Raw genomic sequence first — 21,656 nt, 5'->3', positions numbered from 1 at the left:
TAGTGTTTATTTCAGTTTTGCAAAAATGTTAGTCGAGGAATGTTTTCCCAATAAGGCTGGGTAGAAATGTTAACCTGTAACTCCGTTTTTCTCTCCTACGTACAGCCTGTCTGTCTCCCACAGAAACACATGTGTCTGGACTAAAAGACCCAGATATTTCTTTATTTATTAGGACACTATGTAAACCATTAAAAACAGAAGGCTGATGCCACACAGATATCCCAGGCACACTGTGAACGTAACATTACATTAATTCCTCTTCAACTGAGACGATGACGACCTGGGTGCTTATTCTGGCCTCTGCCACTCTCACCTAATAATATTCCTTTTCCTGTGCCCGACGTCTGTCTTTTTGCAATAAAAACAATATTTGACCCAGCCTTCTCCATTTCACAGAGACCATTAGATGTTATACTAGGAAAACTTTTCATGCCTGATACACTTCAAGCCACTTATGACAGGCATTGTGCTGGGCCACTTCTTTAAAAACGATATTTAAGCCCTGAGTTTCCTGACCTCTGCTTTATATGAAGTTCTTAAGAGGAAACAGACATATTACTTATTTTAAAAGGGTCAACAGAGGCCGGTAGATTTTGAAGAAAGTATCATCAAGTGTATCTGTACTACTAAAGTCCAGAGATGTTCAAGTCTTAAGTTATTTTAGTATGAGATTATTTATTGACTGAAATTGAGCATCAGTTTTGTGTTTGTAAGTCTTTTTTCCCTTCTCTATATTGCAGTGCGGTCTGCTCACATTTTTAACAAAGGGGTTCTTTTCATGAATATTAGAACCAGATTAAATTTTTAGGGTCATCCAGACTAGCATCCTCAGGCTGGGCCAATTCTTAACAAATTTAGAGAATATGTTTATGTCTTCACGTATATACAGAGACACAGACTGGGACAGATATGTACACAGAAACCGACACTCAGCACAGACTTGAAAACACATATGTGAAGAGTTAAACACAAGCCAGAATGCCTCTGAATTAAAAAATGTATTGGCTAAACGATTAAAAAAAGAGAGAAAATCTTCGCTTGGAACTCTTATCTGGAATGAACACCTCAATGTACAAAAGAAAAATGTCATTTTAACAATCCTTCCGTCAGGAACTAGTAGTTCTTGGTAGGACGCCTGTGGAAAAGTTGTGGAAAATTAATGTACCTGCACAAGTGTCATTTGTGAGCCAAGCGCGAGAAGAATTTTCTCAGTTTTAGTGGGGTAAGGATTGTCCCGGTGTTTGTAGAGCCACTGTTTCAGAGGCCGGGCCATGTCCTGTAGAGCTTGCCGTTTATGCCGTACCTTTCCTGGGTTTTGACGAGACCTGTGAGAAAAGCAAGCAGACTCATAAATCTCATGAGAATTATGCATAACTGAAGAATTGGCGCTGGTGTGGAGATATTCATTTAGCATATCTTTCACAGAGAGAATGATTTTTTTATTGTCAAATAGTAACTAACAAAATAAATTAAATGTAATATAGTCATATTCATCTAACCGTACCATGCTGTGAGATGACCAATGGCCTTTTGGTGATTGTTTAAAAGTTTTAAAAATGGGAGATATATACTGTATATAAAGAATTACAAGAAATATTTAAATATGCAAGATATTTAATAATACTGTAATTGTGTAATAATATGCAACTGATATTAATGGTCATATCACTCACTTTGCGCAAAAAAATAAATAAATGAGAGTAAAAAAGCAGTTAGACAGCCCATATAACCATAAAATAAAATACGATATATAAAATCTGATACTTTGCTAAATAAAATATAATAAAATACTGACAAAATGTATGCAAACATTTGTGCATCTTAACATTGCAGTTTATGTTTCTGAATGAATCTGTTTTTGAACTGATCATCTGAGCCAATGATTTATTAGTTATTTATAAAGGCAGCCACTTACTTAATTTTTTTATTAATCAGCCATTTTGAAACATTTCTATAAATTGTTGATTCAATGAAAACTCTTTAAGACAGGAACTTGCTGCCACCTACAGGTGGTTTTATAATGTATCCGTGATAATCTAAACAGCCAAGGTAGTCACAAAACTGACTTTGCTTCAAAAAAAAATGTATGTATATATATATATATATATATATATATATATATATATATATATATATATATATATATATATATATATATATATATATTAAAGATATAATTTCTATCAATATCACACACCCCTATCCATTAAAAATTGTAATATAAGGGAATAATTAATAGTCATGCCCTGTGAAACGAGCATTATCAACACAATCATATGTATTCATTTGAATTTATTTAGTAAATGAGATAGCCCCTTGAGATGAATCATCTCATTTTCGAGGGGGTCCCTATTCATAAAGTAACTATGGTGAAATCTGTTGATCTTTATGCTAAGTGAAAATGTACTGTAGTGTATTTTCATCGATTCACATTAAATATTACACTAGGTTTTTACTCTAGGTTCCATGTGAAAATAGGTTGAATAAAGAGCCATTTTATATCCAGCAATACTCTGGTGGAGTTATGAATGTATAAATGTTACAATAAATACATATACATATATATATATATATATATATATATATATATATATATATATATATATATATATATACTTTTTTCTTCTGATTTCTTAGTATTTAAGGCATGAATTTTTAGCTTTTCTGACTCTCAAGCCCCTCATTGTAAATGACAGGCCCCCAATATATTTCTGTTTCTATTCAGCTTTTGTTGTGTAGAAAATACTGTAGTGGTGATATAAATTATTTAAATATTTGTTACTTTTGTATTTTGTTTGTATCCTTTACGAATCCTCATATAATTCCAAACCCATTATAAAGTTAATTCAGATGACAAATTAAAAAAAAAAGGTTTTTAAGAGATTTCTGTTCTATTGAATGTCTGTTCTCCAAAACCATTTAAAATATTTAGATAGAAAAAGTTTCAATTACTGCATGTTGTCGTTGTTTAACTAATTAATTCACATGAATTTTCTAGTGTAAAATTATTTGTACTCACAAGTAATTACTAATTATAAACAACTATTAATAAACATTTAAGAGCTTGATATAACTCAGAAAAAAGTATATTTGTTATAGATATGTCCATGACTTTTAAGACGGCAGTAATGTCCATGACTTTTTCCAGAAATCCCACTGATAAAATGCTATGATTCAAAGCCTGCGGAACCGCTTGTCCTCAACTACAAAGTACAAGTGTTGTGCAAATGAATTAAAATGCAAAGACAAGAAAAGACGTCAGCTTAGTTTAACCATAAGTTTCCAATCGTAAATTATTTTAAATAATTTTAACCATCTTGAAGTTCCCTGGTGGGCCTTGGCCCCTGGATTGACAACAACAACTACAGTCATAAGTGGTTCACTAAAAAATAAATAAATAAACTAAAAAATAAAACCCGTTTTGAGGAACTTTCAGACGACCTCCAGTATGCTAGCATCAAGTCTGTTTTTCTTCTAATTGGAGCCTGTATTTTGAAGAACGAACAGAAGCTGGTCATTTAAACCTGTAGATGTCAGTATGGCGCTGTTATATCACCTTGTTATCTTCCAACAACCTGACTGCACATTTAACATATTTTCCCTCAACGCCCCGTGGTTCATGTTCAGCAAATATTTCCCTTGTAACCCAGATCTGTATTAACAACCTAAAGAAAGTTTTCTGCTGCCTGTTCTCGATACGGGCGACACACACCTCTGTATTTATATTAATAATTTTCATTAACAGTGATATTCCCCTGGAGGCGAGCAGCGCGGCTGTACTGTTATCCTATTGGCTCCGCTTACACGCGCAGAAAGGAGCTTCAATGCGCGCGAGCCAGACGCACCCGCAGCGGAGGATGTTTGCACAAGTTTTTCACAAGACATCACTTTTAGGCTCGGTGTCACCGTGCATCCCAGTCGTATAATGAAGCACTGTGTTGTCTGCAAATAAAAAACAGGTTGGGGTAAACAGCTTGGGGCGGTGAGGCTGAACTCGCAGGGCAAATAAGGGATGACACGGTTTCCCTCACTACAAAAATATTCGTGATTGACTGGACCACACATACAGTTGAAGGAAATGTTTATTTATTAGAAACAGACCTGGACGTGTTTTAAATTCGCTACCGAACACGAATGACCTCATGTACCCGATCGACAAGCCCCTGCTAATTCAGCACCATCGACAGCGACTTAATTGAATTGTGAATATTAATTTCCTGCAATTCTCTTTCTGAGACCTCAGCGTATCCTAGATAAGAAGGCTGCGAGCAGGCTGTAAATTTAAACCATATGCTCTCTAACCACAACTGAGCTCAAAATCTATGGAAAGAAAACAAAAGGACTATGAAAAGTCAAACAGTTGGACGTGCCACCGCTTTTCACCGCTTGGCCCTCAAATTGAACAACTTGATGTTTATCTTTAATAAGGTTCCCCGTGCTGTCACGCGCTTAAAAGCATTAACAGGGTTAAAATGACCACAGATGACTTCAACAGGCAATATATGCACTTTTTCCCCTCTAAAGTATTTTCACAGAATGTTTAGCCTAATTATTCACGTCATGAAAAAGAAATGTTTAAAGCCCCAATCATTTACTGTGAAGATGAAACCTACTAATTATAAAAGTCCAGCCAAAGCATGGCAGCCATTAAAAAGCATTTAAGAACACGATAAAGAAAATCTAATTAAAAGAGATAAAACAAAATGCTGGCGTAATGAAACTCTGATAAATACAGCGCTCCAGTAAAATCCTACATTTTGGAGGGATGTAATAATATTAAATTTGAAAGCAGCTGATGTAAATTTTCAGAAAAGACAGTGAGGGCTTCTAACATACCCTGATCTTCTGTGCCGGATAGCGGAGCTGTCTTTGATGACTGGGCTGCTGGAGAGCAGGTCCGGATGCTGCCCGTCTATCACCTCTAGATAATTGCGACTGCTTCTCTCCACCTCATTCGCCTTCTCCTCGAATAAAACCTGGCTGCTTAACTTATTAAACACAATTGTGTTCATCTTTGGTATATTAGTCCTCCTTTTCCCCCGTGTTTCCGCTGAAAAGTGCTTGGCAGCCGTGCGGATGTCCTACTCAACGGAGCCGCAGCGCCCTGTCAAAATCCTGTGAAGCAGAATAAAATGACAATTATGTTCTCTGTCAGCCGTGAATTGTCCCAGACGTACATTTGGAAACAATTTTCGTCAGCATAAGTATGGTAGTTTTAAATTTACCGTTAATATGAGCAATAAGAAGATCAACTTAACCAAAACAAACGCTCAAAAGTCATTCAGCGCGCGAGTCTGACAGACTCTAGTGAGGAACATTGACGAAACTGATGATGACTCTGGTTTGTTTGAAACTTCTGTAGAGTTTTGTTTATGTAAACTGTGCACAAGTATATTCAGAATGAATGATGCACATTTGACACGTGGAGCTCCATAATTCTTATTTGACCGGTCAGTAACACACACAGTCCATGTTATAAGACAAAATGTATATTTAAAATGTAGAAAATGAAGTTATTCGCTGTTTAATTTCATGTAAGCGCTAATAAAAGTTTTGACAACACTTAGGGGTTTATTTACAAGCCTAAGTACAGCAAGCATATTACAAAGCTTCACATAAACAAATGTCAACAATCTGAGGTCCTTGCTGTCCAAGGCGAGCGATGGAAATGAACCAAACATCAAAACTTTACGAATCATCCCTTTTGTGCAGTTGAATGAAAGTGACGCGACAGACTGAAAACATTTACAAGTCATGACTGAAAACAGTTGTGGAATGTAGGCTGAGTGCGCGTACCTGTGCGTTCCTCCTTCTGCGTCTTTCTGTAAAGTGTAATCCAGTTTCCAGTTTCCCATTCCCTCTCACATGTTCTCCGCTCTAAGATCCTGCGCGCAAACCACACGAACCGCTTTCGCCTCTGCGCTTTATTCAAGCGCGCCCGGGAACATGAATCCAAGACTCGTCTCGTGTTTCCCAGCTAAGCGGCTCAGACGGCGAACATACAGTGAATGTTTTATGCCGGTTCCGCCGCCGTACAGGGGGAGGCTACCGGGAGACAGCCAGTGCAGTGTATTCCCTTGTGTGGGTTCACGTCTGGATCGCGTCCATCACCCGACTGAATGAGAGTTGTATAGAGTTACTAATATCAGCCAGAGCTGGTGTGACTGGACGCAGTTTATCACAAGCAGCTTCACCTCAGTCTGATGGGCAAAACAGACACAATTCTGACGTGCAACAGATTTGTAGTCTCAAGTGGAGAAACAAGTCATTTAGATGTAGACTGACTGCTGAAAGGAATACCATATGAATTTATTATAGGAGAAATAATAAGCATACTATATCAGCTGGTATCAAATTTCCATATTAGTCTAGAAACTTTCAATTACATATTGTAACTCGTATTAAAGACGATTGAAGATTGACGTATTGAAGGTTTTATAGCCTAATATGGGTATGTCCTTACGAAAACTAACTAGCCTATTAAAATGAACTAAAAATAAATAATATTTTAATAGTAAAACACCATTGTTTTTATTGAAGCTGGAGTTTTACAAATGGTAGGCTAATCAATATAATAAAAATGATGGTAATGATGATGATGATGATGATGATGATAAAATATTGTTGCTAAACCTTTTTTCTTTTTGCTTAACCATGCACTGTAAAAATCCTGGTTGTCCTGTTTTTTTAAGCTGAACCAAATTAACCTTATTTGGTTGGCATTGAACTTATATTATGTTAAACTGACTTAAAACAGCTTGCATAATTTATAAAATTAAGCTGAACATGATTAAGTTAGTTTACTAAGTCACAATAAACAAAAAACATATGCTGTCATGGTTAGTGGATCGTATCATTTTTTTACAGTGTGATGTTGTTCTGTGAATTTGTTTTTTATATAGAAATGTTACATAGAAACAAAATTCTGTCTTTGTTTTAGAAATGTTTTTCAAATCTAAAAATGGTCCTAAAATCAGAAAGCAGCATGGCATTGAAAACCGCTGGGAACCAACTTTTGGTGGAAACTTTTTGGCATATGCGGCCAAACAAGACTGATTGATTGACTTTAATAAATTATTAATTTATTTTGAGATACAAACTCAAATTTGACAATTTTTAGATTTATATTACCTAAATTTGCCTTGTGTTTTAGCTCAATATTATTAATAAAGAATTGTTGATTAATTATTATTATAATTATTATTGAATTGCTTAGTCATTGATTTCATTGCAAAAAATGTAACGCTTGAAAATGTAATCGAATATATGTTACATATAATACATGGGGTAAATGATATCAAATGGCATGATATCTTTTAATAACATATCTGGTTTTATTCCCTGTAATAACGGGAGACCTCGCGGAAGTCTGGGTTCACCCAAAACGCTTACTGCTAGGACACAAAATCCCTCAAGACCTCACTTTTATTGTCTTAACATTTTGAGAGCGGGATCACTTCAATGAACATCCTAATTCTTTTCCAAACATGGTTAGCGAGGTCTACAATTACTTCTATTCCAGTTCGCTCGAGAACCTCTATAAACCAATATATAAACAAATTAATTACATCAACGCCATGTGCGACGCTTTATCTGGAGACTTCGCGTGCTGAGGAAACGCGGCTCGCGTGAGTTCTCTCGCGAGCGTCGATGTGAATCTGGTACCCTCTCATTTTCCCAAATTACACGACTTACACGTCGCATTGAATGCCATTGACTGTGTCTTTCGGGTTTATCCAGGGTAGTGTTTGGAGGTGAAGTGACTAAACTCGGAGGCACATGTGTGCTCCTTACGCCCCGTGTAATTGGCGTGTTCCTTTTATTTGGGTGTATTTTTACCTATTTAATGAACAAACTCTCCCGGACATCACCCGGATGACTCACTCCCCCTGTGAACTCAATGGAGAGAAAGGGATAGTTCTGCTCGACCGCAATCAACCACTGAAATGATGCCCTTTCTCTTATTCTCTCTCGCCTGTCAGGGTTTATGTGGGTGCCCACAGGTTTACTCTAACAGTGGCATCTCCAGACTGACCACATACCCTTGGGCAGGTACAATCACACATCATTCTGTGGTGTGCTTCATTCTGTGGGATGCCCACGGCGTAAAGGTGTGGTAAGTGGGGGAGATGTTGTGCTCTCTGAAGCCTCGCTAAAAGTGTAATGACCCTTAAGTGCACTTCGCCAGTAAACTGCACTGGTGCTTTGGGTGTCTGCCAGACCAAGTGTCTCATTTAAGATCTAGGTTTATTTGTACAGTGTTTCTATCTAACTAGTGGAAGCTGTCACAAAACAGCTTCAAATTTTCAGTGGCTGATGAGAAAATATAAAAGACGGGGGTTGAGAGTAACGCTATTGTAATAATTTTCTTTGAGCGTCAGCAACTTAGTGGTTGTTCATGCTAATCTATTAAACTTTTGTCACATTTGTCTACTAAAAACAAACTGCATTTGAAATTGTACTACACAACCACAGATCCTTTGAGTTAATGCCAAATACAAAGAGTTCTGTTGTTGCAAACCTTCTGTACTGTGTGATTTGTAATGCTAGCAGGAACCCTACTGAAAAATCCAGCTTAAACCAGCCTAGGCTGGTTGGCTGGTTTTAGCTGGTTGACCAGCCTGGTTTTAGAGGGGTTTTGGCCATTTCCAGGCTGGTTTCCAGCCATTTCCAGCCTGCTCTTAGCTGGTCAGGCTGGAAAATGACCAGCTAAACCAGCTTGACGACCTAGCCAGGCTGGGAGCCCAGCCAAAACCAGCTATGTCCATCTTAACCAGGCTGGTCAAGCTGGTTTTAGCTGGATTTAGCTGGTCATTTTCCAGCCTGACCAGCTAAGACCAGGCTGGAAAAGGCTGGTAACCAGCCTTGAAATGGCCAAAACCCCCCTAAAACCAGGCTGGTCAACCAGCTAAAACCAGCCAACCAGCCTAGGCTGGTTTAAGCTGGATTTTTCAGCAGGGAATATATGTAACAATTAGGTAGTTTGGTGCAATAATATCCAGACTGTCCAGTTTATGCAATCATTTATTGCAGAACAAAGTGAACTATTTAATTGGAACTTTAAACTTAACACCGTAACAAATTGCTGTGTGTGTGAGAGTGTTATATATAGACATACAGGGTTCGGCATGAATAAACCCCATTTTCATTCATTTTCTTTTTGGTGTAGTCCCTTTATTAGTCTGGGAATGACAGCGGAATGAACCGCCAACTTATCCAGCACATGCTTTACACAGCAAATGCCCTTTAAGCTGCAACTCATCACTGGAAAACACCCATACACTCTAATTCACACACATACACTACGGACAATTTAGCTTACCCAGTTCACCTATACCGCATGTCTATAGACTTGTGGGGGAAACCGGAGCACCCAGAGGAAACGCAAACACGGAGAGAACATATAAACTCCACACAGAAATGGTAACTGACCCAGCAGAGGCTCGAACCAAAAACCTTCTGGCTGTGAGGCGACAGCACTACCTACTGCACCACCGCATCTTCCAAACCCCATTTATAAATTGAATATTTTTATCCATTTCTCAGTGAATATGGGTAATATTGATGCATTTGAACAAAACAAATTTATTAAAATAATATTTTAGTCACAGAACAGCTTTAGAAATGGAAAGATAATACATTTAAATTCATGCAAAATATAGCAAAAAAAATTACAAACTACAAAATTTCAACAAAATTGTATATATTTTTTGTTTTTGATTTTTGCAATTTTAAAATTTTTTTTATTTCATATAGTTTCTAACATACATTTGTTCTACTAATTTTTGAACCCTTATTGTAAGTTTTTTTGTTAAAAAAATTGTCATAAGAGGTTTGTTGTGCCATTTTTAATTAACTGTTACAGCTGTTAACTTTTTTATCATTTGTGATTCTGGACCACAAATCCAGTCTAATGCTGCGCAGGTATATATTTTTAATTAGTCAAAAATACATTGTATGGGTCAGTGGATTTTTCTTTTATGCTAAAAATCATTATCAAGTAAAAATCATGTTTCACAAAGATATTTTGTTAGTTTTCTACTGTAAATATATAAAAACTTATATTTAAAAAGCATACATCCTTGATAAGAAATATGCAATTATAGGAACTAATTTAAACAACCTTTTAGGTGATTTTCTCAATATTTGGATTTTTTTGAACCCTCAGATTTCTGATTTGAAATAGTTGTATCTTGACTAAATATTGCTAGATTCTAGCAAACCATTAATCAATGCAAAGCTTATTTTCTTCAGTTTTCATGTGATGAATAAATCTCAGTTTCCTAATATTGACACTTATGACTGGTTTTGTGGTCCATGGTCACATTTAGGTTTGAAGTTACCATGACTGCCTAACATCAAATTAAACAAGAGAAATAGCTAACATGAACCTTACAATGAATGCTATAGCCAAAAATTACGCTGATAAAAATACTTTCTTACTTGAAAATTAATATTTCTTGGTGATAAAATCCACAATCTTGCTTACAAACACATGCTACTTCTCCTGTGAGCTCAAAAAGGAGCTTGGCGAGTATGTTATATGATGACATCACCATATATTGTTTCTGACTGGTCAAACTGACAGTATTTCCACTAACCCCATGTTACAACACTCCCCAACTATTACCCAGCTTTTCTTTTTGAAAATATTACATGATTATTTAGCATGACTCTGACAGTAACACAGACAGAACTTTCACCAAACCTGACAGCAATGAACCCAAGTGTTCTTCATTACTATTTTATTTCCTTTCCTGCCAGAGCAACATATTTGTGCTGCCGCAACAGCATCTGCGTAAAACAACAATTAAGTGTTTATGTGAACTAACCCAAATTCACTTACAGGACAGACAAAAGTTTGATGACAAACCAAGATGCTTGATTCAACTTAAAGGGACAGTTCACACATAAATTAAACCGACTCACCCTCAGGCCATCCAAAATGGGGAGTTACTTCTAGTAAAGGATGCGGCCTTTGGTCATTCATAATATTTTGTGAGTCACAAAAACATACAGAGGTAAAACAAAACTAATACTTGTGGCTCCTGATGAGGCTTTGAGGTCTTACCAAGTGAAACAATCGTTGGTGCAAGAAACAGTACATTATTTTTAACATTAGATGGCTTGCATTTTTAGCTACACATGGGTGAACAATCGACTTAAAGATCGCTTGAAGTCCTCGAAATGTGCATTTTTATTTGATGTAATTTCAACTGAAACATGAAGACAGGCTCATGCAGTAGCCCCTCCCCCTAAAAACTGCCAGTAGCGTTTTGTTTTATCACAGCTCTGCCAGTGAGAGTGGTTGAACTCAAGCACTCAAGCAAAAGAGAAGAGCATTGAAGGGGCGGGACATGTCAGATACTAGAGAGCATTTGATTGGTCAGAAGATTTCATGAAAAACTGAATTATGAGGTGATGTCAATTATTGATCCAATTAGGCAGAAGTAACAAACTACAGGATTTAGATGTTTATATTGAAATTGATAATTTGTCAGTGTTTTAGAGCACACTAAATTATAACCTTAAAGCAGGGTCTCAACAGGGTGTTTTCATAGCTCTAGTTTGAATGAAAGGGTTTGTATGAAAAGGGGCGTTTCAATACATGTAGTACAGCTGATTTTCACACCGGCAACACAAACACAGACGCAGTAGAGATAGACATTGATTCGGAGAGAAGCTGTTGATCTGAGAGCTATATGGAAGTGGAGGATTTTCAGTCCATAATATTGTAGTGATATTACTGTAAACTTAGTAAATAAATAATTTTGACTAAGGTATGTCTTTAAATTCTGAAAAAGTACTGCTGACGATACTGAATAACTTGTGCCATCTGAATAAACATAAACAAAGAACATTGATCACACACTTACCAAATTCGTAGAGACAGGACAATCAATACGAACTGGAACTGCATCTTTTTTTTTTTAAAGAAACAAGCGTCAAATCTGGATTTCACCATTTCCAGATTCAAAAAGCTCTCGGGTTAAAACATTTTCTTTACAAACATATTATTGTCAGGTGTTAGCAGACCACTGTAATCCACACATGTGGGTTCACATGTGAGCTGTGCTCTCATTGCGGAGAAATGGAAACAAAACCTTCGTTGCGGCACATTTATAAACGCAACACTGACGTCCCACGTCTCCGAACAATTCTTTTTCTTCTACTTGTTTGAATTACAGTTGGCAACACAACGTGGCGTCTCTCTGAACACTGTAACAGGTAAAAGAAGTCTTCAAAGCTATTTCATGCATATTAAAGAAGTTGCATCTCATTAACAATAGAGCGTGCTGATTGGTTCGAACCAAGCCTTTTTCATGAATTATTGAACAGATGTGCTGAAAACTCAATGACCTCACTTTGTACCGGCCAGTACAGACAGCCAATCTCCACACTGGAATTTACACAATGATCTCATGGCTGTGACATTGCTGTGACTTTTTAAACCGAAGGAACATATTTGCTCGAAACAACGCAAAAACCAACAATTTTCACTTGTTAGCTAAATATATGTGTCCTGATAGTGTTTTAAGCAACGTGTGACACATATGACTGTCAACATCTCAAAAAGTGTGTTTCGTGACCCTTTATGACTAACAGACTGATACTAACAACCCTGGCTCATTCTGAAAACATAGCTCTATATGCATTTCTGGAGAGCACCAAACATGTCCCAGGAGATACATTTCTTTGCAATTTTTGCGAATCCACCAGAGGCCGCTGTGTATGCTTTTTGAGATGTCAAATTTCTCTCGCGAGTGCCATTTGCACCTGCTGTTCTCACGTAAATCCACCAGAGGCTGCTGTTGACTGACCAACCGACCGATACCCCCATCCACCCACTTCCCTAAACCCAACCGATAGTGTTTTGAAAAGCAATACAAAAACCGAAAAGCCCCCGTTTTAAGATTTTACCACATTCTCACACTGTTATTTACATTTTATTTTTTGGATTTAGTTTTTGTCTTACCTGCTTTCGAACCCCGTCGTTGCAGTAAACTCTTCTCTGCATCTCAAGTCTGCCAACGTACACTTCAAGCCACTGGACAAACTGGTAACAGCGGGAAAGCCATCCATATGGAGGTAAGCGGTCAGCTGCTAGTGCGAAAAGAAACGCTGTCATACAGCCCTATAGTATTCATTTTAAAGACGAAATGCAGCCATACGTACTTCTGGCTACATAATTCATGATCTCCAGATATGTATATAGGTCTACATTTTCAGAATAAGATTTTGGATACTGACATATAAAAATCTATTTTGATTTCACGGGGACGATAATAGTGAATCGCCACACCGAAATTTTCACCAGTGTAAGTGCCAGACAAAATCCAACCACGTTTCCAGCATGGCAAATTGAAAAGGATAAGAATCAGGTCATATTTAACAGTTCTTTAGCTGCAGCTCTAATTTCCTGATGCTACCTCCCTGCAGGCACAGGACGTCAACAAGATGTCATATTGACATTGTACCCCAACGTACCCCAACATTGTGTGGACGCTGAATTTTGTTTGGATATGAAAATTGGGTTGACGTCAGAACCCAACGTCAGGCCGATATCAATATCCAACGTCCAACCTAAAATCAACCTTAAATCAACCAAATATCAACATCTAATCATGTTACAGCTTGACGTTGTGTGGACATTACCACTATGACATCTATCAGATGTTAGATTTTGGTCACTTTTTCCAACACAACCTAAAACCAACCAAATATCAACGTAATTTGACGTAGCTATTGGACGTCAAAGCAACGTTGTCCTTAGACGCTAGCTAGACATTGAATTTTGGTCACCTGATGTCACGACCTAAATCTACCAGTTTGTCTGGAATTTGGGGCCACTTAAAAAAATCCACAGACAAGATTTGTTAAAATCATTGGTCCTTGTGAAAAATATAAACTGCTGAACAATTACACCCATTAGAGATTGTTAAAAGTGATTCAATCAGTGTTTTTCAAATTACCTTATACACAAGTCACACAACGTATACCCTCAGCAGCTTTTCCACACACCCCAAAGACCCTCACAGTGTTGATCTGAATGGCATAAGTGTCTTTGGAGCTGGCAAACCCAAAGTCTTGTTGAATAATTGTGTGTCAGTTTCCCCACCTTTCCTTTCTTTCCCAAGCAGTGATTTTCTTTTAAAGATGGTTTCCTAAAATACATCAATGCCTGTGAAGTATGCGTGTCGTGTTTTGTTTAGTAATCTACTGGGTCGCTGGCTCTGGGTTTTGGCACGCTGTTATCTTTTCAGGTTGCGCTGTTTTCAGAGGTAATACTGTTCCTTTTTTGAAGTGGCTGCTTATTCGTGCGGTTACTGTTTTGAGGTTGGACGCTTCCTGACCTCATATTAAGAAGCTTGTGTGCATGCTGACAGCGCAGGGTTTATTTTAGATTTGAGGAGAACAAAGGAACTTCAATATAACATTACACAGAGCACGTTTAGACATGCTGCTATTACCAGATTTTACAGATAGCATTAGGAACAACTAGCAGCAGCACATCAAATAGGCAAAAACCATAAAAGATCATGGCACGTAAGGATGATTGGCAGCAGTTTGATATATCTGGTCCGATCAGTTACCAGCCCCTTCTCCCGCTGTGTAAAAATCCAAAGCAAAAAGCTCCCATTACACTGTCTCGAACACACTATATGAGCTGAAAAAAGTCAGATAATCATCAGCAGTTGGCCTGCCGCTGTACTCCCTCTGTCTGTCTTTTCCCGTCTCGGCCTCAACCTCCTCTCTCTTTCTCTCACCCATGTTGGGTGCTGAGAGCTTGATGAACACATCCTGATGAAAAGTCAAGGATAATATCATTCTTGGGCCAGAGCCACAAGCCTCCCAGGCAGGTTTAAACCCAGAAAGGAGAAGGTCTAGATATCTACGTGTCCAAGTATTTGACGTGTGTGTGGGAGGTCGGTAAGGTATACTTACTGTATACATTTATAGCTGCTTGTTATGATATTGTCATATCGGACTCATTTATTGGTATCATATATTCAATAATAATATAATGATGCCTTGACTCTTTCTGTGGCCTATAGGGTAATGCCAGTAGATGGCATAGGGGAATTCCTTCATAAGGCAGTCGTTGAATTGTTCACACCAACAATTAAATTATAACATTGACTATAAACATCTCAAAACCAGGGCTGCATATGGAATTGCAGACTTTTGTGTTTTTAATAAACAATTATTTTGCTTTGTATGAATATGTTATGTTTGTATGAATACCTATTTTTCCACTGTCATGCTGAACGGTTCTAAGAACCATCAGATATGGTTCTAGTTGTGTTTCCATGTGAGCCTGGTATGGTACGGTATGATTATCAGTGTTGGGCACGTTCCTTTAAAAGAGTTATTAGTTATAGCTATATAACTATTGCGTTACTTTAAAAAAATCTAATTGGTCACGTGACTATAAAATAAATATAAAACATTGTACACTAACTTACACTAATGTTGTTGTGGGACAATGTTAGAGACTACAGCAACATGTCCTTAAAGGTGCAGTAGGTGATCTGCCATAATGCTAACCGGTTAGCATAATAGCTTTGAAACACAGTCTCACCCCTGCCATCCAAAGCCACGCCTCCTGAAACACGAACGCGCGCACGACAGCAGACAACCCAGAAGTTCATGTCATTCGTCAGTTAAAAAATGTAGTTAGTGGTTTGCCGGCGGTATGCAGGAATTACACTTATTACTAAGCCATACTTACATGCTATTTCAGGCCGAATATTTAGTCTTAGCATGGTACCCAATATAGGGAGCGCGTTACAGGCTGTCATTGTTCACAAATGAACCAATGTGAATATAAAAGCAACTTCACCTCAGTAAAGCAGGCTAGGCGAAATAGCGCTATTTACTTCTACATTACATACATTGCAGGACAATCTACATTATCGATGCTGTAAAAGGTACCTTATGGAATTAAAAATAGTCATATGAGTCTTTCGCCGGTGTCCTGACATTTTATCCTACCCATCAGATTATGCTACCAACACTGTATTTGAATGATTCTAAAGTTGGGGTTAGGGATTAGGTAGGTTAGCATGATATTACAGCTTCATATCACACTACTCCACATTAAAATTTATACAGGTAGCAAAATCTGATGGGTAGCATATTGTGTCATCAAAATGTGCTAACTACTTTTTGAATGGGACTACCTCCAAGGCTGACAAGGTAGGACAAATCAACAAAACACCGGAAGATTTCGGTGGCTGAACAACACTTCTGTGCATATAACCCATTCATAACAACAACATCTATATAAGCTTTGCATGACTAAAATTCTTAAAAACAGAACATTACCTGTCTGAAAGAAATACTTTAGTCATGGGGTCATCCTTCCTCCAGCATGCAAAAGTATCTCCAATATTGATTCAGGATTTTAAAGTTTTGATTCAGCATTTGATTTTACCTGACAATTTTACAAGAACACGTGGCATGCGTGCAAAGCACTAATAGCGGGTCTGCTTGAGCAGAAGCGCAGATGTACAAAGCTACATTTGTTGACAGACAGTTTGGGCTACTTATCAGAATTATGGGAATTATTGGCCTCACAATATTTAATTGAATGAACTTTTTTTAGTCTTCTGCCTCACCCAGAATATAAAAATACATATAAATACATTTAGATCATTTACTTTAATCATTACTATTAGAATGTGGAGAGACTTTCAACCAGCACAACAAACAATGTTTCTGAGGACAATCACCTATTGCACCTTTAATTATACTGTACATCTAGATTATATTTTGTTGTCAGCTGCAGCAGATTGATTTTATAGCACCAGGTTAAACTTTCTGACACCTTTATGGCAATCAAATACATAAAATAAAAAAAAAAAGCAGGCCACTACTAAACAACGAGGATGATCATGGTGGTGGCCTCCAAAATTAAACCAAGAATAGACTTGTGCTGAAAACATTGTGCCCACCAGTGTCATTAGGTGAGGTTATAATATTAAATTGAAAATTCACAAAAGCACACACATCACTTTAAATGGATGCTCAGCCAAACAGCAAAAAAGTGCAAAAATATATATATTCAAAAAGGCAGCAACACCCAAGCTCCAAATGCCAATTTATTAAATTAAAAAGGCTTATACAAGACATGGGCGTTTTTGGAGCTTTGGTGTTGCTGCCTTTTTGAATATATAATATTAAATTAAACGAATTAAAAATGACTATTATAGCCTATATGCTTGTTAGACTGTTGCACTTTATTGTGTTGTCAATATGCTCGTGTTTTATTGAGGCCTATTGTTGTGAGTGCAACATTTGTATGTTTATAACCACCTCTAAGGAATATGGGAGTCGCGAGTCACTGACATTGTTTTTTGGGGGGTCACAGGCTGAAAAGTTTGAGAACCCCTGTGTAAATGCACCCTCAGTCACTGAATTATTCACTCGATTCATTCAAAAACACCGATTCACAACGCAAACAGCCAATTGACATCTAGACTAATAAAATCTGGATGAAAATAAAAAGATACGTTTTGGAATCCTTAATTTTTAAGTTTTTAATTTTAGTGTTAATAATGCACATCATAATGTATCTTGCTCAACCCTAACTCTTAAAGTTCAATCATAAAAATATAATAATAATGGTGTCACTTAAAGATTCAGGTGTTACGCATTCCTCCTATTCTTTTAAAGTTCTTTAAACCTGCCTTATTGTGAAGAGAGGCTGAAGGAATTCCCCTAACCCCCTTTTTTGAGTCTAGCTGCTTCTAGTTGATAGCATAATACAGGTGATTTTTTCCTATTGTAATAAAAGTGCATACTCCATAAAATATGTTAGCATAAGCATGGCTTGTCAGTACCAATGCAGTCTTTATTAAAGTTGTTGAGCTCTTTATAGGGGACGGGTCTGAAAGCCGACCCAGACACTGTGGTATTTGTGCACTCATTTCTCTGTTTATTTATTGTTAGGCCAGCTAGTTATTTACACTTTATGGATGGGAATGTCAGAATTCATTTGAGGCCGTTAAACCGTTTAAGAGAAAAAGAGACAGAGGGAGGGAACTGGAACAATAAGAAGTGAGCAAGTGAACCAAAAATCATCTAGTTATGCAAAGGCATTACAAGACGTATTTAACCTTTGAGAGAGCGTTACATTTTCAGGGTTTGGGACCACAAGAGAACAGCAGCTACTGTAGGAAACTAGAGTGTGTTTGTGTGTGAAACCAAAAACAAACTTGTCCAGATCTGTGTACTAAGTGAGTGTATTTTAACGCCCATTATGCTCTGCTCTCCACTTGGCCTTGTTGTCCTTTTTGAGGGAAGGCAAAGCCACTTCTGATATTTGGAAGAAAGTTTTACTAGTCATTAGTTTCTTTATGAAATACTCGAACCAACTGCCTAGGGAGCTGCGGGAGCCTTCCACTTCAAACAGACGCGTTTCATTTATATAAAAAATAGCACATGCGCAGGCACTTGCATTACATCGCTCCGTCCCACTACGACCTTAAGTAAACAGACCGAATTATGTTTTTATACAAATGAGACCGTATTCAATGTAATTCAATCAAAATCTAATAAGGAAATGGTTCCTGGTTGTTGTGAAGAGGTCAGATTACTCGGCGAGGGCAGAGCTGGAGGTTTAGGTGAAGCATGACCGCAACATTTCTCAGCGTATTTCCCTCTCCGCTCCTTTCCAAATATTAAGGGCTCAACTGTTAAGTGTGTGTTTGTGTGGCGACAAAACCTCTTATTAGCTTTGAATCATTTCCTTGATCAAATAACAGATGTTTGCATACGTTTGTGAATAGATTATACAACATCTTTTAAGAGATCTTTATTTTTTCTTACTCGAGACTAAATACGACAAATTTGGTGGGATGAAGGACAGAATTAGACAGCAAAGTTATTTTTCATTTCAATTTTTGTTTAGGGGAAGGATGTAGTTCAAAACACATGTTGTAGCACGCGAGTAGCTGGATTGTGAATATCCTGACATTGGCCACCTGCTGAGAAACACCTTTAAATGCATAAGGGCTGTCAAGCAATTAGACATTTGCACAATATGGTGATATGCCGAGCTAGTGTTGTTCCCATACTGATAAACTTCCGGTGACCGGTTATTGTCAGTTGTTTTGCCATTTTATACGATACCTTCTTACAGCATCGATGTTGTAATGTAATTAAAATATAATCCGTTAAATAGACTTTGGCTAGCGCAGAAGCTCCATTAAATATACTGGGGTAAAATAAATGCTCATATTATAAAGACAAGGCAGGGAAAAATGTAATTTAATGCAGCGCTTCTTGTGCAATCTGAGACCCACTTTATATCGGATATCACTCAGCCAGTTGAGATCGCTGATTTTTGAAGAAAAGAGACCTAAACACGTAGATTTTGCAATGGCATACAGTTCACCGGAAGCGCTTAACACAGGTTACTGGCAAATTAAAAGTCCTATTAGCATGCTTCGGCATATAATCTATTAATATAAGCAGATGTCTAATGTATGAAATTAATGAGGTTGTTGTGTCATTCATCATCATCAAGTTTGAAAGCCATGCCCCCTCCTGAAAAAGAATAGTGCAATGGTCCCCAAACTTGGCCTGTAGATCTTCTGTTTAGCTATAGCTTACCTCAACATGTCAGACATGTCTGTTGGCACCAGTAGCCTATTGGTTAAGTGCGGTGACATATAGCACCATGATGCTCACAGCGACCAGAGTTTGATTCCCGGTTCAAGGTCCTATGTCGATCCTTCCCCTTTCTCTGCTCCTAATGCTTTCCTGTCTGTTCTCCACTATCCTATCCCAATAAAAAAGCGAAAACCCCCAAAAAATTATAATAAAAAAAAAAACCAGACATGTCTGGATGTATTTGGTATGGCTAGTATTAGCTGGTCCCGGTGTGTTTATTTATTTAATATATTATTTGATTTAACATGGAGATTACTGCACGTTAACATTTAGGCTACAACAACTATGGAACATATAGCAAATGCATTTTGTAGAACCATCCCACAGTTGTTACCCTGATTAATGTTTGCACCGTTCTCTAATCGACTGTATGACTAAAATTTCAGAAAAAAAGCTGATGAGAAAGCATCTGGTGACAGAGATATCAGCAATTCTCCAGTCAATTAATGCAATGTCACTTTTTTACACATCGCTTTTTAAACATAGATTACTTAATGTCAGTGTTGCTTTCAAATAAAATTGCTAACATAGGCTCATTCTGAAAATGTAGCCCTATATACATTTCTGGAGATCGTGAATTATCGCCATTCTTTTTCGCGCTTACCAGCTAACCGCTCTGTATAGACGGATTTTCCGCTGTTACTAGTTTGTCCAGCGTATGTCAGAGGATTTGAGATGCAGAGCAGAGTTAACTGTGACGACGGGGTTCGAGTCTGGCGAAGAACGGTTCCATAAAGCAGATAAGACAACAGCAAAAGCAAAAAAATTAAACAAACAAGTAAATAAAAGGGTGAGAATATGGTCAAATCTGAAAATGTGATAAAATCAGGCTGCCGTGAGGGCTTTTCTTTTTCTGAATTGCTTTTCAAAACACTGTCGGTTGGGTTTAGGGAAGTGGGTGTGTGCTGGTCAATTGGTACTTTTCAAAACACTATCGGTTGGGTTTAGGGAAGGATGAGGGTGGGGAGGATCAGTCGGTTGGTTAGTCAATCAGTCAGTCAACAGCGACCTCTTGTGGATTTACGTGAGAATAGCAGGCGGGAATGGCACTCGTGAGAAAAATTTGACATCTCAAAAAGCGAACACGGTGACCTCTGGGGGATTCGCGAAAATAAAAACTGCAAAAAAACGTACCTTCTGGGACGTATTTGGTGCTCTCCAGAAACGTAGATAGGCCTACGTTTTCAGAATGAGCCTGGGTTGAAAATTGCAGTAACAATTGAAGTACCAATTATCACTAGTGGCTTATTACATGCCTATTATGAAGACAGTGGCTGCTTATTTGTACTTTAAAAATATATATTCTGCATGACCTTATTCTACATGCTCAATCCTACCAAATACCTCCACTTTAAACCCAATTATTACCTTAAGAAACAGCAATTTAGGAATTTATAGAGCTAAAAGTCACAATATTTTGTTTAATAGCAAAAAAATCGACCTTGAAATAAACCGTGACCAAAATTCCACTTCGATTTCTATTCACCTTATTCTCCGCGTATGAGTGGGCGCAGCCATTTGAATCATTTTGGCTCGAAACTTCCGGTCTCATTCACTTCTATTCATTTTTAAACGTTAAAAAACAGCTCGTTTTGCTGCTTGGTGTTGCAAACTGATATTTTCTTATTATATTTTTCTACTTTGTCTGTATTCTAATGCAAACACTTGTTTGTAGAGTAAGTAGTTTGACCGTTTTTTGCCGTTTATTATTCCTAGTAATTTCTCCCATAGGCAACTGAATCGGAAGTTCTAAAACAATCGCAAAAACGTGCGCACTTCCGCATTGAAGAATTAGGTCAATAGCATTAGCTATCAAGTGTTCATGTTCTAACTTGAGGACATCTGAGCTTGATGAAATGAACAAAGGAAACGAACCACAGAGACCTAATGCTTGTTTAAAAGTATTTAGCAGATGGAGCAAACATTTCAAGAAAGTTCACTTTAATGAACTGTTTCACACACCTGAAATGAACTCC

General features: G+C 37.5%; 1 protein-coding gene across 1 annotated transcript in view; it reads right to left on the bottom strand.

Moving 5' to 3' along the window:
- The window catches only part of mkxa (mohawk homeobox a), a 48,642-nt gene extending 42,622 nt beyond the window's left edge, over positions 1–6,020 (bottom strand). The window contains exons 1-3 of the mRNA XM_056469899.1: positions 5,797–6,020; positions 4,837–5,115; positions 1,166–1,325 (exon numbers count right to left, since the gene is read on the bottom strand). Coding sequence (XP_056325874.1) covers positions 1,166–1,325; positions 4,837–5,012 — 336 coding nt within the window. The 5' untranslated portion in view covers positions 5,013–5,115; positions 5,797–6,020. The remainder of the gene's footprint in view (positions 1–1,165; positions 1,326–4,836; positions 5,116–5,796) is intronic.
- Positions 6,021–21,656: the final 15,636 nt, after the last annotated feature.

Source organism: Danio aesculapii, chromosome 12, assembly GCF_903798145.1.
Source record: "Danio aesculapii chromosome 12, fDanAes4.1, whole genome shotgun sequence".
Taxonomy (NCBI): Eukaryota; Metazoa; Chordata; class Actinopteri; order Cypriniformes; family Danionidae; genus Danio; species Danio aesculapii.
Note: the sequence above shows the minus strand (reverse complement) of the source record. Positions and strands in the feature narration are given on the sequence as shown.